This window comes from Carassius carassius, chromosome 2, assembly GCF_963082965.1.
Source record: "Carassius carassius chromosome 2, fCarCar2.1, whole genome shotgun sequence".
Lineage (NCBI taxonomy): Eukaryota > Metazoa > Chordata > Actinopteri > Cypriniformes > Cyprinidae > Carassius > Carassius carassius.
Window position 1 is genome coordinate 6795203 of NC_081756.1, and position 13100 is coordinate 6808302.

The following is a 13100-nucleotide window of genomic DNA, read 5'->3' on the forward strand; positions in this document are numbered from 1 at the left end:
TGTATTTTATATTGTTGAACAAAACGTCATGTAATGTTAGCCACAGGCTTTGAAAACCACTCATCTGTTTAAGCAGTATCACACACACAGGTTGAACGTCCTGACATAATCTTTCCACGTATTTGTCTGTGCATGAGTCGGCTGACAGCAGAAGTGGAATAAAGCGACGTGAAGCATAGAGAGCTTGGATAAAGTTACCTGTCAGGATGCAGTTGTTGCACTAAATTGAATTAGAGTCCCAAAAGCCCTAGCAAACAGAGCCTCTCAGATAGGAAGCAAACCAGAAATGTTATTCAATTCCCAAGACCAAATAAAATAGCTGTTGTTCTACAGAGAACAGTTCTCTCTTTTCTTTCTCTTGTTATCTTTCAGTCCTCTGATAACCTGGAGAGATGTCCAGCATCTCCTCGTGAAGACATCAAGACAAGCTCATCTGAAAGCCAGTGACTGGAAAACCAATGCAGCCGGACACAAAGGTGAACAGAAAAAAAAACAAACAAAAAAAAAAACCGCACATTTTTTAGTATTTTTTTATTTTTAGTGGAATAAGTCATGTTTTTTAGAATACATGAGAGTGATTCACTAATTTACATGGCATAAAATACATAAATATGTGTATATATACACACACACACATATTTTTTTTCTTGTTTTCCAATTGAATACATTACAATTCACAAGTCAGTGGCTCAGCAGAAGAAGGAACAGAGCTTGAGGTTCAGTAGATAATGTAAGGATTGTCATTTTTTGGTGAGGTATCCCTTTCATTTCATAGAATGTATCTTTAACATTTATTATTTCTTTCTTCGTTGAAAAATTGTGCAAGAATAAATTTAGTTAAAAATGTTGAAAAACTGTGCCAGTAGCTTAAGAAAAGTAAACTTAATTTAAAGGAACACCCCACTTTTTTTGAACATAGGCTAATTTTCCAACTCACCTAGAGTAACACAGCTTAGTTTTACCATTTTCGAAAATCGCAACTTTTCATTTGCCGTCAGTCTTAGTACACAATGTACAGAAGAGTCAAGATTTAAAAAGGAAAAATATCTAAACTCCTGGGTCATTTCTGAGCAAGATGCTACTGGTCTAATCAGATTTAATGATCTATGCTAAGCTAAGCTAAAAGTGCCAGACCCAGAGATCGGCTGAATGGATTCAAAAATGTGTAAAACTAAACTCTTTAACTCTAGGGGAGTTGGAAAATGAGCCTATTTTCAAAAATAGTGGAGTGTTCCTTTAAGATATATTCTCAAAAAAAAAAAAAAAAAACTGCTGCAAGTTTACTTGTGAAATGATTGTTCTTTTCTTATTTGCTGTCCTTAAAATGAGTTCTTCATATATTCATAACATATCAGCAATATCAGCCCTGGACTCGAAATCAACAACAGCATTAAAACCCCATACTGGTGACACTATTAGTATACAGTTTCAGCATGAATGTCATCTAGATTAGTTCAGACAGTCTGGACATTCTGCTGTGTTTGACATCCATACCTGATTAACTTTTGGTGTGTGTGTGTGTGTGTGTGTGTGTGTGGTTGTAGTCAGTCATCTTTATGGCTTTGGTTTGGTGGATGCTGAGGCCATGGTGGTGGAAGCCAAGAGTTGGAGAAACGTTCCTCCTCAGCACACCTGTAGCAAAACCTCTGACCGCAGAACCCGGTGAGGAGAAACTATATATATATAACTCGCTTCTACTCAATGATTTACTCAAATACTTTGAAAGAAATGAAATATTATATTCATCAAGGATGCATTAAATTAATAAAAAGTGACAACATTTATAATGTTCAAAAAAAAAGTATCTTGTTTTCCAGCATATATTTATAAAGCACAACTGTTTTCGACATTGATACTGAAAACTGAAGTAATGATGCTGATTCAGCTTTGCATCACAGGAATAAATTGCATTTTAAAACATATTCAAATAGAAAACAGTTATTTTAAATTGTAATAATATTTTAGTTTTTCTAGTTTTTAACTGTATTGTTGATCAAATAAATGCATCCTTGGGGTGCAGAAGATTACATCTATCTATCCATTCATCTAAGTATTCCAGTGAATTAAATACTTAATAAATGAAAGGTTCTTCATCTCATTTAAATATTTTCTTCTTTCTATTTGTGCAAACTTAAAGGTGATTACACATGACCATGTCTTCTGCGGGTCTTAAAAATGGAGGTCTCTGCAACAAATCCTGCTCTTTCATTTCCAGCAATGTCTGATTCTGATGGGAATCATTGGAGGCATTTATTTCCATCAGCAGGGCAGGGGTGCGAACTGGAGCATGTCTAAGTGTTATTAGCTCATAATGTGAATCATCATCAGGTCTTGAGAGGGATTGCGTGTCGCGCTGCTTTAAAGAGCGCCGTACATTCAGCAGACGTGTCGAGATGAATCACATGCACATTCAGTACAACATTTCAGTTCTCAATTCAAATCCCCTCTGTATAACCTCGAAGATCTCTAAATTACTGAGATATTGTGGCAAGCTACTAGGCTTTATGACAAAGTCTCCATATTTCCGGGAGTATCTCAATTTGTCTGCTGCGCCGCTGTGCTTTTGGATATTGAGAAGACACTTCCCGCATACAAAGGAAGTAGGAGATGCTGCAAAACATTCTTCATTTTTGTATGATCCAGCACAGTTTGTATATCAGTTTAGAGGAGTAACTGACTTCAAATTGTTTTTTGTTTTTTTTGGATTGAGAAAGCAAAGTTCCCTTGATCTTTTGACATACTGTATAAGAGATCACTGTGCTTACATCCTGTAAGTTTCAGAACTCAAATCTTTCTCGTTAGTCTAAAAACAGCTTATACTGTAGTCAGTCTACGTCTTTATTATGTAATAAAGTGGCTAAAAACCATCTCCGCAGAAGATCAACCCCTGCTTCTACATCAATGCCTGTTTAGCCCCGCCCACCGATTCTGTATCAATGCCTGTTTAGCTCCGCCCACCGATTCTGTATCACTACCCTTTTAGCCCCGCCTACTGTTTCTACATCATTGCCTGTTTAGCACCGCCCACCAATTCACACATGTAGTGTAAATAACGAGAAAGGCAAACACAAAATATTTCTCTCTAGGCTTTAATATTTTTGTTTTGTTTTAGTTTTATTTTAGTTTTAATAATTGAAATACTTATTTTATTTCAGTTAGATGCCAATGTGCAATTTCAAATGTTTAAGTTTTTATTCTAATATTTATATTTTATTGTAGCTTTATTTCAGCCAGTGGAAATGTGTTTTAATAGTTTTAGTGAAAAAAAAACACTTATATTTCAATACTTGTTTTTTTTTTTTTTTTTTTTTTTTAAGAATTTATAATGTTTATAAATTATTATTTCTTTAATTATTTTTTTATTTCAGTTTTAGTTTTAGTAATTTTAATACTTCAGTATTTCAGTTAGTTGCTATGTAGTGCGTTTTGCACATTGGGGAGCTTTTTTTGTTGTTGTTGTATGAACCTCTTTCGTTTCTCTGGGTCTTGGATGGTTGCATTCCTTCATGCAAACACAACCGTGTCACATTGACACAACACCATCACCGTGTCGGAACACATAACAGCCCAAGTGGCACTGTGTCACTCACACGGAAAATTTTGCACCGTTTCCTGCTGCATAGTTCCGAAATATGTTTGAATGCACGACTGTTCTGTGTGGCCTGATTTGAACTGTGATATATCATGCTGCCATGTCCAACTACTGATTTATATTGAAAGGGATTTTCTCTCCTTTCATATCTGGCCTCAGAGGATGTGCTGTCACTGCATTGAAAGGCAGATTAGGATGATGATCTGTTGAAGGGCATGATGAAACACTGTGACCTTAAAGCTTTATACTGTTAGTTTTAGTACAGTTTTAGAGACAATATAAGCTGCCTTTTTTGCATTGCGTATTTCCTTTAATGACATATGTAAACATGAATTGGTTATCTGGAGTGATTCATCCTTATCAACATACAAACTTGATTATTCATGATATGTTATTTAAATAACATCAAATTTACATCCAAATGGCAATTAAAGGGATAGTTCCCTTTCAAATTAAATTTTGGTATGTTTTAGCTTACCTCAAGGACATCCAAGATGCAGGTTTCTTTGTTTCCGCAGTATTTCCCATTTTGATATTTTTAGGTCAAACCGTTCTTGTCTGTGACTCATATAATGGAGGTCTATGGTCACCACCTCAAAGAGCATGCACAGAGGAGTCCAAATTAAACAATTCCCCATCATAAGTACACATTGATGACCTAATACAAGAAACAAGCGGTTTGTGTAAGAAAACGAAAAGTATTTATATCGTTTTTACCTCTTGTACACAACCACGTCCAACTGATCTGAGGGCGCTCGTGCTTCCTGATGTGACGTGACGTGCGCGCTCTGGCTTAGTCTGCGCAAGCGCGGAAAGAGCCGGAAGTGATCTCTCGCACATGAACGTCACTCATTGTTTACTGTTTACCACACGATACACCACCAATCTGCACTGTCTGAAATATAATGCAGTAATTGTAATTAATTAATTTGTTTATAATGCACCCTATAATCGTTGCGATTATAATAAAAATACAACACATTACTGACTCTATTGACAGCGTGCCATTGGGAATTGTAAACAATGAGTGACGTTCATGTGCGAGAGATCACTTCCGGCTCTTTCCGCGCTTGCGCAGACTAAGCCAGAGCGTGCGCACGTCACATCGGGAAGCACTCGCGAACTCAGATCAGTTGGACGTGGTTGTGTACAAGAGTTAAAAACTATATAAATACTTTTCGTTTTCTTACACAAACCGCTTGTTTCTTGTATTAGGTCATCAATGTGTACTTATGATGGGGAATTGTTTAATTTGGACTCCTCTGTGCATGCTCTTTGAGGTGGTGACCATAGACCTCCATTATATGAGTCACAGACAAGAACGGTTGGACCTAAAAATATCAAAATGGGAAATACTGCGGAAACAAAGAAACCTACATCTTGGATGCCCTTGAGGTAAGCTAAAACATACCAAAATTTAATTTCAAAGTGAACTATCCCTTTAAGTGCAGTGCAGAGTTTGACCCCAAAGTCTTCAGTCTTGAGTGTCACATGATTCTTCAGAAATTATTCTAATATACTGATTTGCTGAAACCGTCATACATTAAATATTTCTGGATCCTTTAATGAATATAAAATGGAAGAAAAAACAGCATTTATTTGAAATAGAAATAACATTATACATGTCTTTGTGATCACATCCTTGCTTATGAAGTTAGATGCCAATGTGCAATTTCAAATGTTTAAGTTTTTATTCTAATATTTATATTTTATTTTATTGTAGCTTTATTTCAGCCAGTGGAAATGTGTTTTAATAGTTTTAGTGAAAAAAAAAAACACTTATATTTCAATACTTGTTTTTTTTTTGTTTTTTTTTAAGAATTTATAATGTTTATAAATTATTATTTCTTTAATTATTTTTTTTATTTCAGTTTTAGTTTTAGTAATTTTAATACTTCAGTATTTCAGTTAGTTGCTATGTAGTGCGTTTTGCACATTGGGGAGCTTTTTTTGTTGTTGTTGTATGAACCTCTTTCGTTTCTCTGGGTCTTGGATGGTTGCATTCCTTCATGCAAACACAACCGTGTCACATTGACACAACACCATCACCGTGTCGGAACACATAACAGCCCAAGTGGCACTGTGTCACTCACACGGAAAATTTTGCACCGTTTCCTGCTGCATAGTTCCGAAATATGTTTGAATGCACGACTGTTCTGTGTGGCCTGATTTGAACTGTGATATATCATGCTGCCATGTCCAACTACTGATTTATATTGAAAGGGATTTTCTCTCCTTTCATATCTGGCCTCAGAGGATGTGCTGTCACTGCATTGAAAGGCAGATTAGGATGATGATCTGTTGAAGGGCATGATGAAACACTGTGACCTTAAAGCTTTATACTGTTAGTTTTAGTACAGTTTTAGAGACAATATAAGCTGCCTTTTTTGCATTGCGTATTTCCTTTAATGACATATGTAAACATGAATTGGTTATCTGGAGTGATTCATCCTTATCAACATACAAACTTGATTATTCATGATATGTTATTTAAATAACATCAAATTTACATCCAAATGGCAATTAAAGGGATAGTTCCCTTTCAAATTAAATTTTGGTATGTTTTAGCTTACCTCAAGGACATCCAAGATGCAGGTTTCTTTGTTTCCGCAGTATTTCCCATTTTGATATTTTTAGGTCAAACCGTTCTTGTCTGTGACTCACATAATGGATGTCTATGGTCACCACCTCAAAGAGCATGCACAGAGGAGTCCAAATTAAACAATTCCCCATCATAAGTACACATTGATGACCTAATACAAGAAACAAGCGGTTTGTGTAAGAAAACGAAAAGTATTTATATCGTTTTTACCTCTTGTACACAACCACGTCCAACTGATCTGAGGGCGCTCGTGCTTCCTGATGTGACGTGACGTGCGCGCTCTGGCTTAGTCTGCGCAAGCGCGGAAAGAGCCGGAAGTGATCTCTCGCACATGAACGTCACTCATTGTTTACTGTTTACCACACGATACACCACCAATCTGCACTGTCTGAAATATAATGCAGTAATTGTAATTAATTAATTTGTTTATAATGCACCCTATAATCGTTGCGATTAAAATAAAAATACAACACATTACTGACTCTATTGACAGCGTGCCATTGGGAATTGTAAACAATGAGTGACGTTCATGTGCGAGAGATCACTTCCGGCTCTTTCCGCGCTTGCGCAGACTAAGCCAGAGCGTGCGCACGTCACATCGGGAAGCACTCGCGAACTCAGATCAGTTGGACGTGGTTGTGTACAAGAGTTAAAAACTATATAAATACTTTTCGTTTTCTTACACAAACCGCTTGTTTCTTGTATTAGGTCATCAATGTGTACTTATGATGGGGAATTGTTTAATTTGGACTCCTCTGTGCATGCTCTTTGAGGTGGTGACCATAGACCTCCATTATATGAGTCACAGACAAGAACGGTTGGACCTAAAAATATCAAAATGGGAAATACTGCGGAAACAAAGAAACCTACATCTTGGATGCCCTTGAGGTAAGCTAAAACATACCAAAATTTAATTTCAAAGTGAACTATCCCTTTAAGTGCAGTGCAGAGTTTGACCCCAAAGTCTTCAGTCTTGAGTGTCACATGATACTTCAGAAATTATTCTAATATACTGATTTGCTGAAACCGTCATACATTAAATATTTCTGGATCCTTTAATGAATATAAAATGGAAGAAAAAACAGCATTTATTTGAAATAGAAATAACATTATACATGTCTTTGTGATCACATCCTTGCTTATGAAGATTATTAATTCCTTAATATATATATATATATATATATATATATATATGTGTGTGTGTGTGTGTGTGTGTTTGTGTGTGTGTGTGTGTGTGTGTAATATTAATGTGTGATCTCTCTCTCTCTCTCTCTCTCTCTCTATATATATATATATATATATATATATATATATAAAATACATAAGCACTAATACAAACGTTTTTGTAAAGTTTCATCTGATATGTAAAAAAAAAAAAAAAAAAAACGTAATATAATAAAAACTAAAAGTACATTTGACTATAAATTATTTAATAAATAATAAAATAATAGTTGAATACATTTTAATAAAATATATTTGATATAATGCAACATTTACAATAAAGTTACATTTTTGGCCCTTGTATTAAAAAGTTTGGGCACTTCTGATCTAGTCTTTATGATAATGATTTGATAGTTTTATAATATCTGTGCCATTCTGGATCATTGATTTTATTTGTTTTCATTTCAAATTTTGATTAAACACAGTCAACACTGAAAACTAAAGTATTATGTCAAACGACGCAATATGAAAACACTGCTATATGAATATACTGCTGTATAGATCAGCATTTCACAGTGGTTAATTGGTGCATTAATCTTGTGCATTAATATCAACACATTTAGACTTGAATTCAAGCTCTGGCTGTAACTGTTGCATGCTCATTTAGATGTGCATCTTTAATGTATCATGGTGATGACATCTGTCCTCTATCAAGGATGCAACATGACTGGATTTCTCTTCCTCTGTGTCTGAGAACACATCATTTGCAATGTGTGTTGAAAGAAATCGAGCAAAATGAAGCAGCAGCTATTGATTCTTTCTCAGCCTTGTGTCTGAGCCAGCTGATGGGATTAAAGACCTGTCAATGCATCTCTCAATAAACTCTTTAGACACATGTCAAGAATTTGGACATTTAACATGACATGTTTTTAACCGCTGGTTGATGCTCGAAGTGTTTAAAGTTCTTGGCTGATACAGAATTTTTCAGGAGGCGATGAATTGCTGTGTATGAATGCATCTGCTATTTTACTCATCCTAATACTTAAGGAAGAACAACAGGAACTTTACATTTTAGTCTCAGTTCCACAAAACTGTCCACATTAATGATGGTCGATTTTTCAGAAATATGCCTTTCTTGGTTAACTTTTCCTTTGAGTTAACTAGCCTACTCCTTTAAAAGTCATTTACCTAATGTTGCTCCTTACTGTCCTTTGATTTTGTTTATCAGTAAACTGGACAAACAGCCTGATAACACTGAATCTTGAATGTCATGGAAGGGAATGATGAGATGGAGGGATCTTTGTTTTGTTTGCTGATGGAGGAGCAGACTGAGATACCATCGAAACTCCACGAGTCTGTGTTTGGTGTTGGCTGTGTGCATGACTGCTGTGGCCACTGATATTAGTCATAGATTAGGTTTTATTTATAGCATCTCGTGCTCGGATGGCTATTTAAAGGGAGCTAGCCTGCGCTTTGGCCGTGCTTCCAATCTCATTAGCTTGGCTGCCATTTATCGATTTACAATCTCATTCCTTTGGCTTTGTGAAGTGAAAAATGTAATAGATGAATGCCATAAACAGTTGTCCATGATTAGATGCATAGCATGCACTTTTCTCAGTGTCCATCTCTTTCACAGACTTTCTGAAGCATCTTCATATAAAGTGTGATGACATGGCATAAAGACCAGCCCAAAATATATTTAAAATCTACGCCATAAAATATATGTTGTGAACTGTCTGTGTTGTTTTAGTATAATATTAAATTATTTTTATTAATATTTTTAAATGGCCTTTTAATCTTTATTTTAGTCTAGGTTTTAGTTGTTACTAAAACAGAATTGTATTGTGATTTTCTTATTCTATATATATATATATATATAGAGAGAGAGAGAGAGAGAGAGAGAGAGCTTTCATTTATAATTATTTCATACTTTTTATTCATTTCAGTATTATTATTTACATTTCATTTTAATAAGTTAATTTATTTTAATTTATTTTTAATTTATTTAATTTTAAATATACTTTCATTAATAAATTAATAATATTTTAATATATTTATTTATTTATTTAAATGTTAATATATTTTATTAAATATTTTGTATATTATTAAATAAATATTAGTACATTTATATGTTTATTTAGAAATATAAAAAAATAATATATATATCTAACTAAATTTAATTTTTTATTTTATTTTTCTGTGTGAAGTCCTGGTCTCCATATGGATGCCGTTTCCCCCGTGTTTCAGCTGAAAGTGCCACTGCATGCTGTCATGTTAAATTGAAGAGGTGCAGCCTCCCATTTTAAGCATGTTTTCCTTTGAATGTCAGTCTCAAGATTGAAACGAGGCTGTAGCGTAATCTCCAGCTAGCGTATTTCTGGGTGATGCTGCTTATGAACGTGTGCTAAATAATGGCTCAGACCTCAAGTGACTAATTTTGCTGCCATCTGTGCGCTGTTGTTTATCAGCACAGCCATAAAACGGTGAAGCCGGCATTATAAAGCTTCTGAAACGGTGTCACTCCCAAGGAAAAAAGTCTTAAATATCCAAAACGAGCTTCCAGACTGAATGAATAGATGATCCCACAGCTTAATGAGCCATGAAAGAGTATTGTGGAAGAGTACATATTACAATTTGTGTGCTTGGTTTTATTATTTTTTCACACTATTAAGGGGAAAGTTAAGTGTGACAGACATTCTGATGCTAACGATATGATTTAAATGATTTGGGTTGGAGTAAACTGAAAGGGTCAAGCAATTTAATACTTCTTTATTACTTTTTCTTAGCTTAACAATCCTCATTAGGGGTATGATTGATGCTCTAGCTGCACAAAGGATTATGGGAAATGTAGTTTAGTCTTGCACATCTCTCGCTTCATACAACAGTAGTGTTGGTTTTCCAGATTTATTGCTATTCTTCATGAAAAGTACATAAAATGAATTAAATCCATATACATATTTATATATTATTATTTGTATTCAATTATTTTAAGATATATACTTAAGTATATTAATTATTTTTATTACATTAATATATATTGCCACTTATCATTTATTCGTCCTCGTGTCGTTCAGATTATATTTTTCCTTTTGTGAAATGTAAAATGTTATTCTGATCTGTTATTTTAAGGCTTATTTTTATGCCAGTGTTATTTAATATAATAATTATTATTATTGTACCAACGTGTTATTGAGATTGTACTATATTTTTTATACAAATTTTATTTGTTTTTATTTCAAAGTTTACTTGTGTTTTTAGTTTATTTTTTAGTTTGTTTATATATTCAAATGTGGTTTTAATTTATGGAATTACATATGGTTTAATAAAAATGAACGTAACTTTCTAAAACTGAACGTAACTTTTTCAGAAACTAAAATCATGAGGATATTAAGTAATAATGAGCTTCATTATTTGTTAATGTTTTTCAAAGATTAATTTTCGTTAATCGTGGATTCTGAATTCATTGCCTCAGATTTTGCTTACGTTTTGCAGTTTTTCGTTTGGTGTTTTGACACAAACTTCTCGTGGGGGCGGGGTTAACAGTGATCTACTCTGATTGGATAGTGAGCTTTTGATGGACAGGTGCTCTCTGACCGGGAAGTACAGATGTCACTCAATGGCGAACGCCGCGCAAATTGAAAGCTCTCGCGGTGATTAAATCTGGTCTCTACCGCAAAAATTATTTTTCACAGACAAAGTGAAAGACATTAATTTTAAGCTCATACACAGGTTCAACCCTGTAAAGAAGTTTATACAAAGATTTTTATCTGACATTGATCTTACATGCTCATTTTGTTCGAGTTCTGAAGAAACTGTATACTTATTTTGGTCATGTCACTACACTCAGAAACTTTGGGATGATATTGGTGTGTTTGCCAGGCTTCTCAGTATACATATGAAAAACATTATATTTGGGTATTATGACTCTGACCCCACAAACGAAAATAACAGTTTTGTTATTAATATAAAAATTTTCCTAAACAAATATCTGTCACGTTTATGAACTTGTTTCCTTATTTGGTCCTCTTCCTTTTCTTTTTTTAGTTAATTGATTGATCCTCACCTGTCTCCTGTTCCCTCATTAACTTCTGTGTGTATAAATACCTGTTCTGTTCAGTTCCTCCTCGTCCGTGATTGTTGATGTGTTTATCGTCGTTGTTGAATGTATGTAAATGTAACCTTATCTTCTTCGTCATCCAGTAAACTCTTTATTTGTTCCAGATCCTCTTCTCTCCCTTTGTTTTACGTTTAGCACTACCTTATCTGTAACAGAATCACGGACCTCAACAGTTTAGTTATATTAGCGGCGTTTTTTCTTTCATTTATTTTTTGCTTTTTTTTTTCCTCTCCCGGAATGGCCATCCCAGCAGTCCATCTCCTATGCCTGGAGCAACTGGACCGTTCGCTGGAGGACCACACCAGGGACTTTTTAGATCTGGCGTGCCTTACTCACTTCCCCGACCGACCGCTCGCTCTCTAACTTTTTCTATACCGGCCTGAGCGAGCGGAGTAAGGCACGCTTACCAGCGAACGGTCCCCGAGAGGATTTCGCCGCTTTTGTGGAGTGGGTGCTGGAGAAAAATGGATCTTCATTTACCATCAGCACCGCCGAAGAGGATATCTCCAGCCCCACTCCTGACCCAGAGACCAGCCAGCCACCATCCCGACACACGGAGACAGAGCCCACCGCAGCCGCAGAGCCCGAGCCATCCGCTGACATGAAGCAGGATCTTGAGAGCGCGACTTACCAGGTGTGTGAGCCGGCAACACCGTGCGTCGTGGGAGTCCTCGTGGAGATCGAGGGCGTGGAGGAAAGCCCTGCCCACACTCCTGCGACTGAGGGTGAGCTGTATCCGGTCTCGGGAAATATGGAGCAACTTATGGATCTAATGGACTGGTCTATGGAGGTAATCCCTAATCTTCCTGTTTCTCCGCTGGTTCCGTTCAGCCCTGATCCCCCTGTATACCCTCTCAGTCTCCCACTCCTACCTCCTCCAGTCAGTTCCTATGCTCCATTTCCGCTGGTTCTGCCCAGCTATGAATTTTCTGTTTCTCCGCTGGTTCCGTCCAGCCCTGAATTTTCTGTTTCTCCGCTGGTTCCGTCCAGCCCTGAATTTTCTGTCTCTCCGCTGGTTCCACCCAGCCCTGAATTTTCTGTTTCTCCGCTGGTTCCGCCCAGCCCTGAGTTTTCTGTTTCTCCGCTGGTTCCGCCCAGCCCTGAATTTTCTGTGTCTCCGCTGGTTCCGCCCAGCTATGAATTTCCTGTGTCTCTGCTGGTTCCGCCCAGCTCTGAATTTCCTGTCTCTCCGCTGGTTCCGCCCAGGTCTGAATTTCCTGTGTCTCCGCTGGTTCCGCCCAGCTCTGAATTTCCTGTCTCTCCGCTTGTTCCGCCCAGCTCTGAATTTCCTGTCTCTCCGCTGGTTCCGCCCAGGTCTGAATTTCCTGTGTCTCCGCTGGTTCCGCCAAGCTCTGAATTTCCTGTGCCCCTGCTGGTTCCGCCCAGCTCTGAATTTCCTGTGTCTCCGCTGGTTCCGCCCAGGTCTGAATTTCCTGTGTCTCCGCTGGTTCCGCCAAGCTCTGAATTTCCTGTGCCCCTGCTGGTTCCGCCCAGCTCTGAATTTCCTGTGTCTCCGCTGGTTCCGCCCAGTTCTGAATTTCCTGTGTCTCCGCTGGTTCCGACCCCCACTCTGAATTTCCTGTGTCCCTGCTGGTTCCGCCCAGCTATGAATTTCCTGTGTCTCTGCT

General features: G+C 36.7%; 1 protein-coding gene across 2 annotated transcripts in view; it reads left to right on the forward strand.

Moving 5' to 3' along the window:
* Nucleotides 1-13100, forward strand: part of LOC132101264 (proprotein convertase subtilisin/kexin type 6-like) — a 69017-nt gene that overhangs the window by 23375 nt on the left and 32542 nt on the right. For both annotated transcript variants that reach the window (XM_059506077.1, XM_059506086.1), the window contains 2 exons: nucleotides 373-476; nucleotides 1545-1662. In XM_059506077.1, the coding sequence (XP_059362060.1) occupies nucleotides 373-476; nucleotides 1545-1662 (222 nt within the window). The remainder of the gene's footprint in view (nucleotides 1-372; nucleotides 477-1544; nucleotides 1663-13100) is intronic.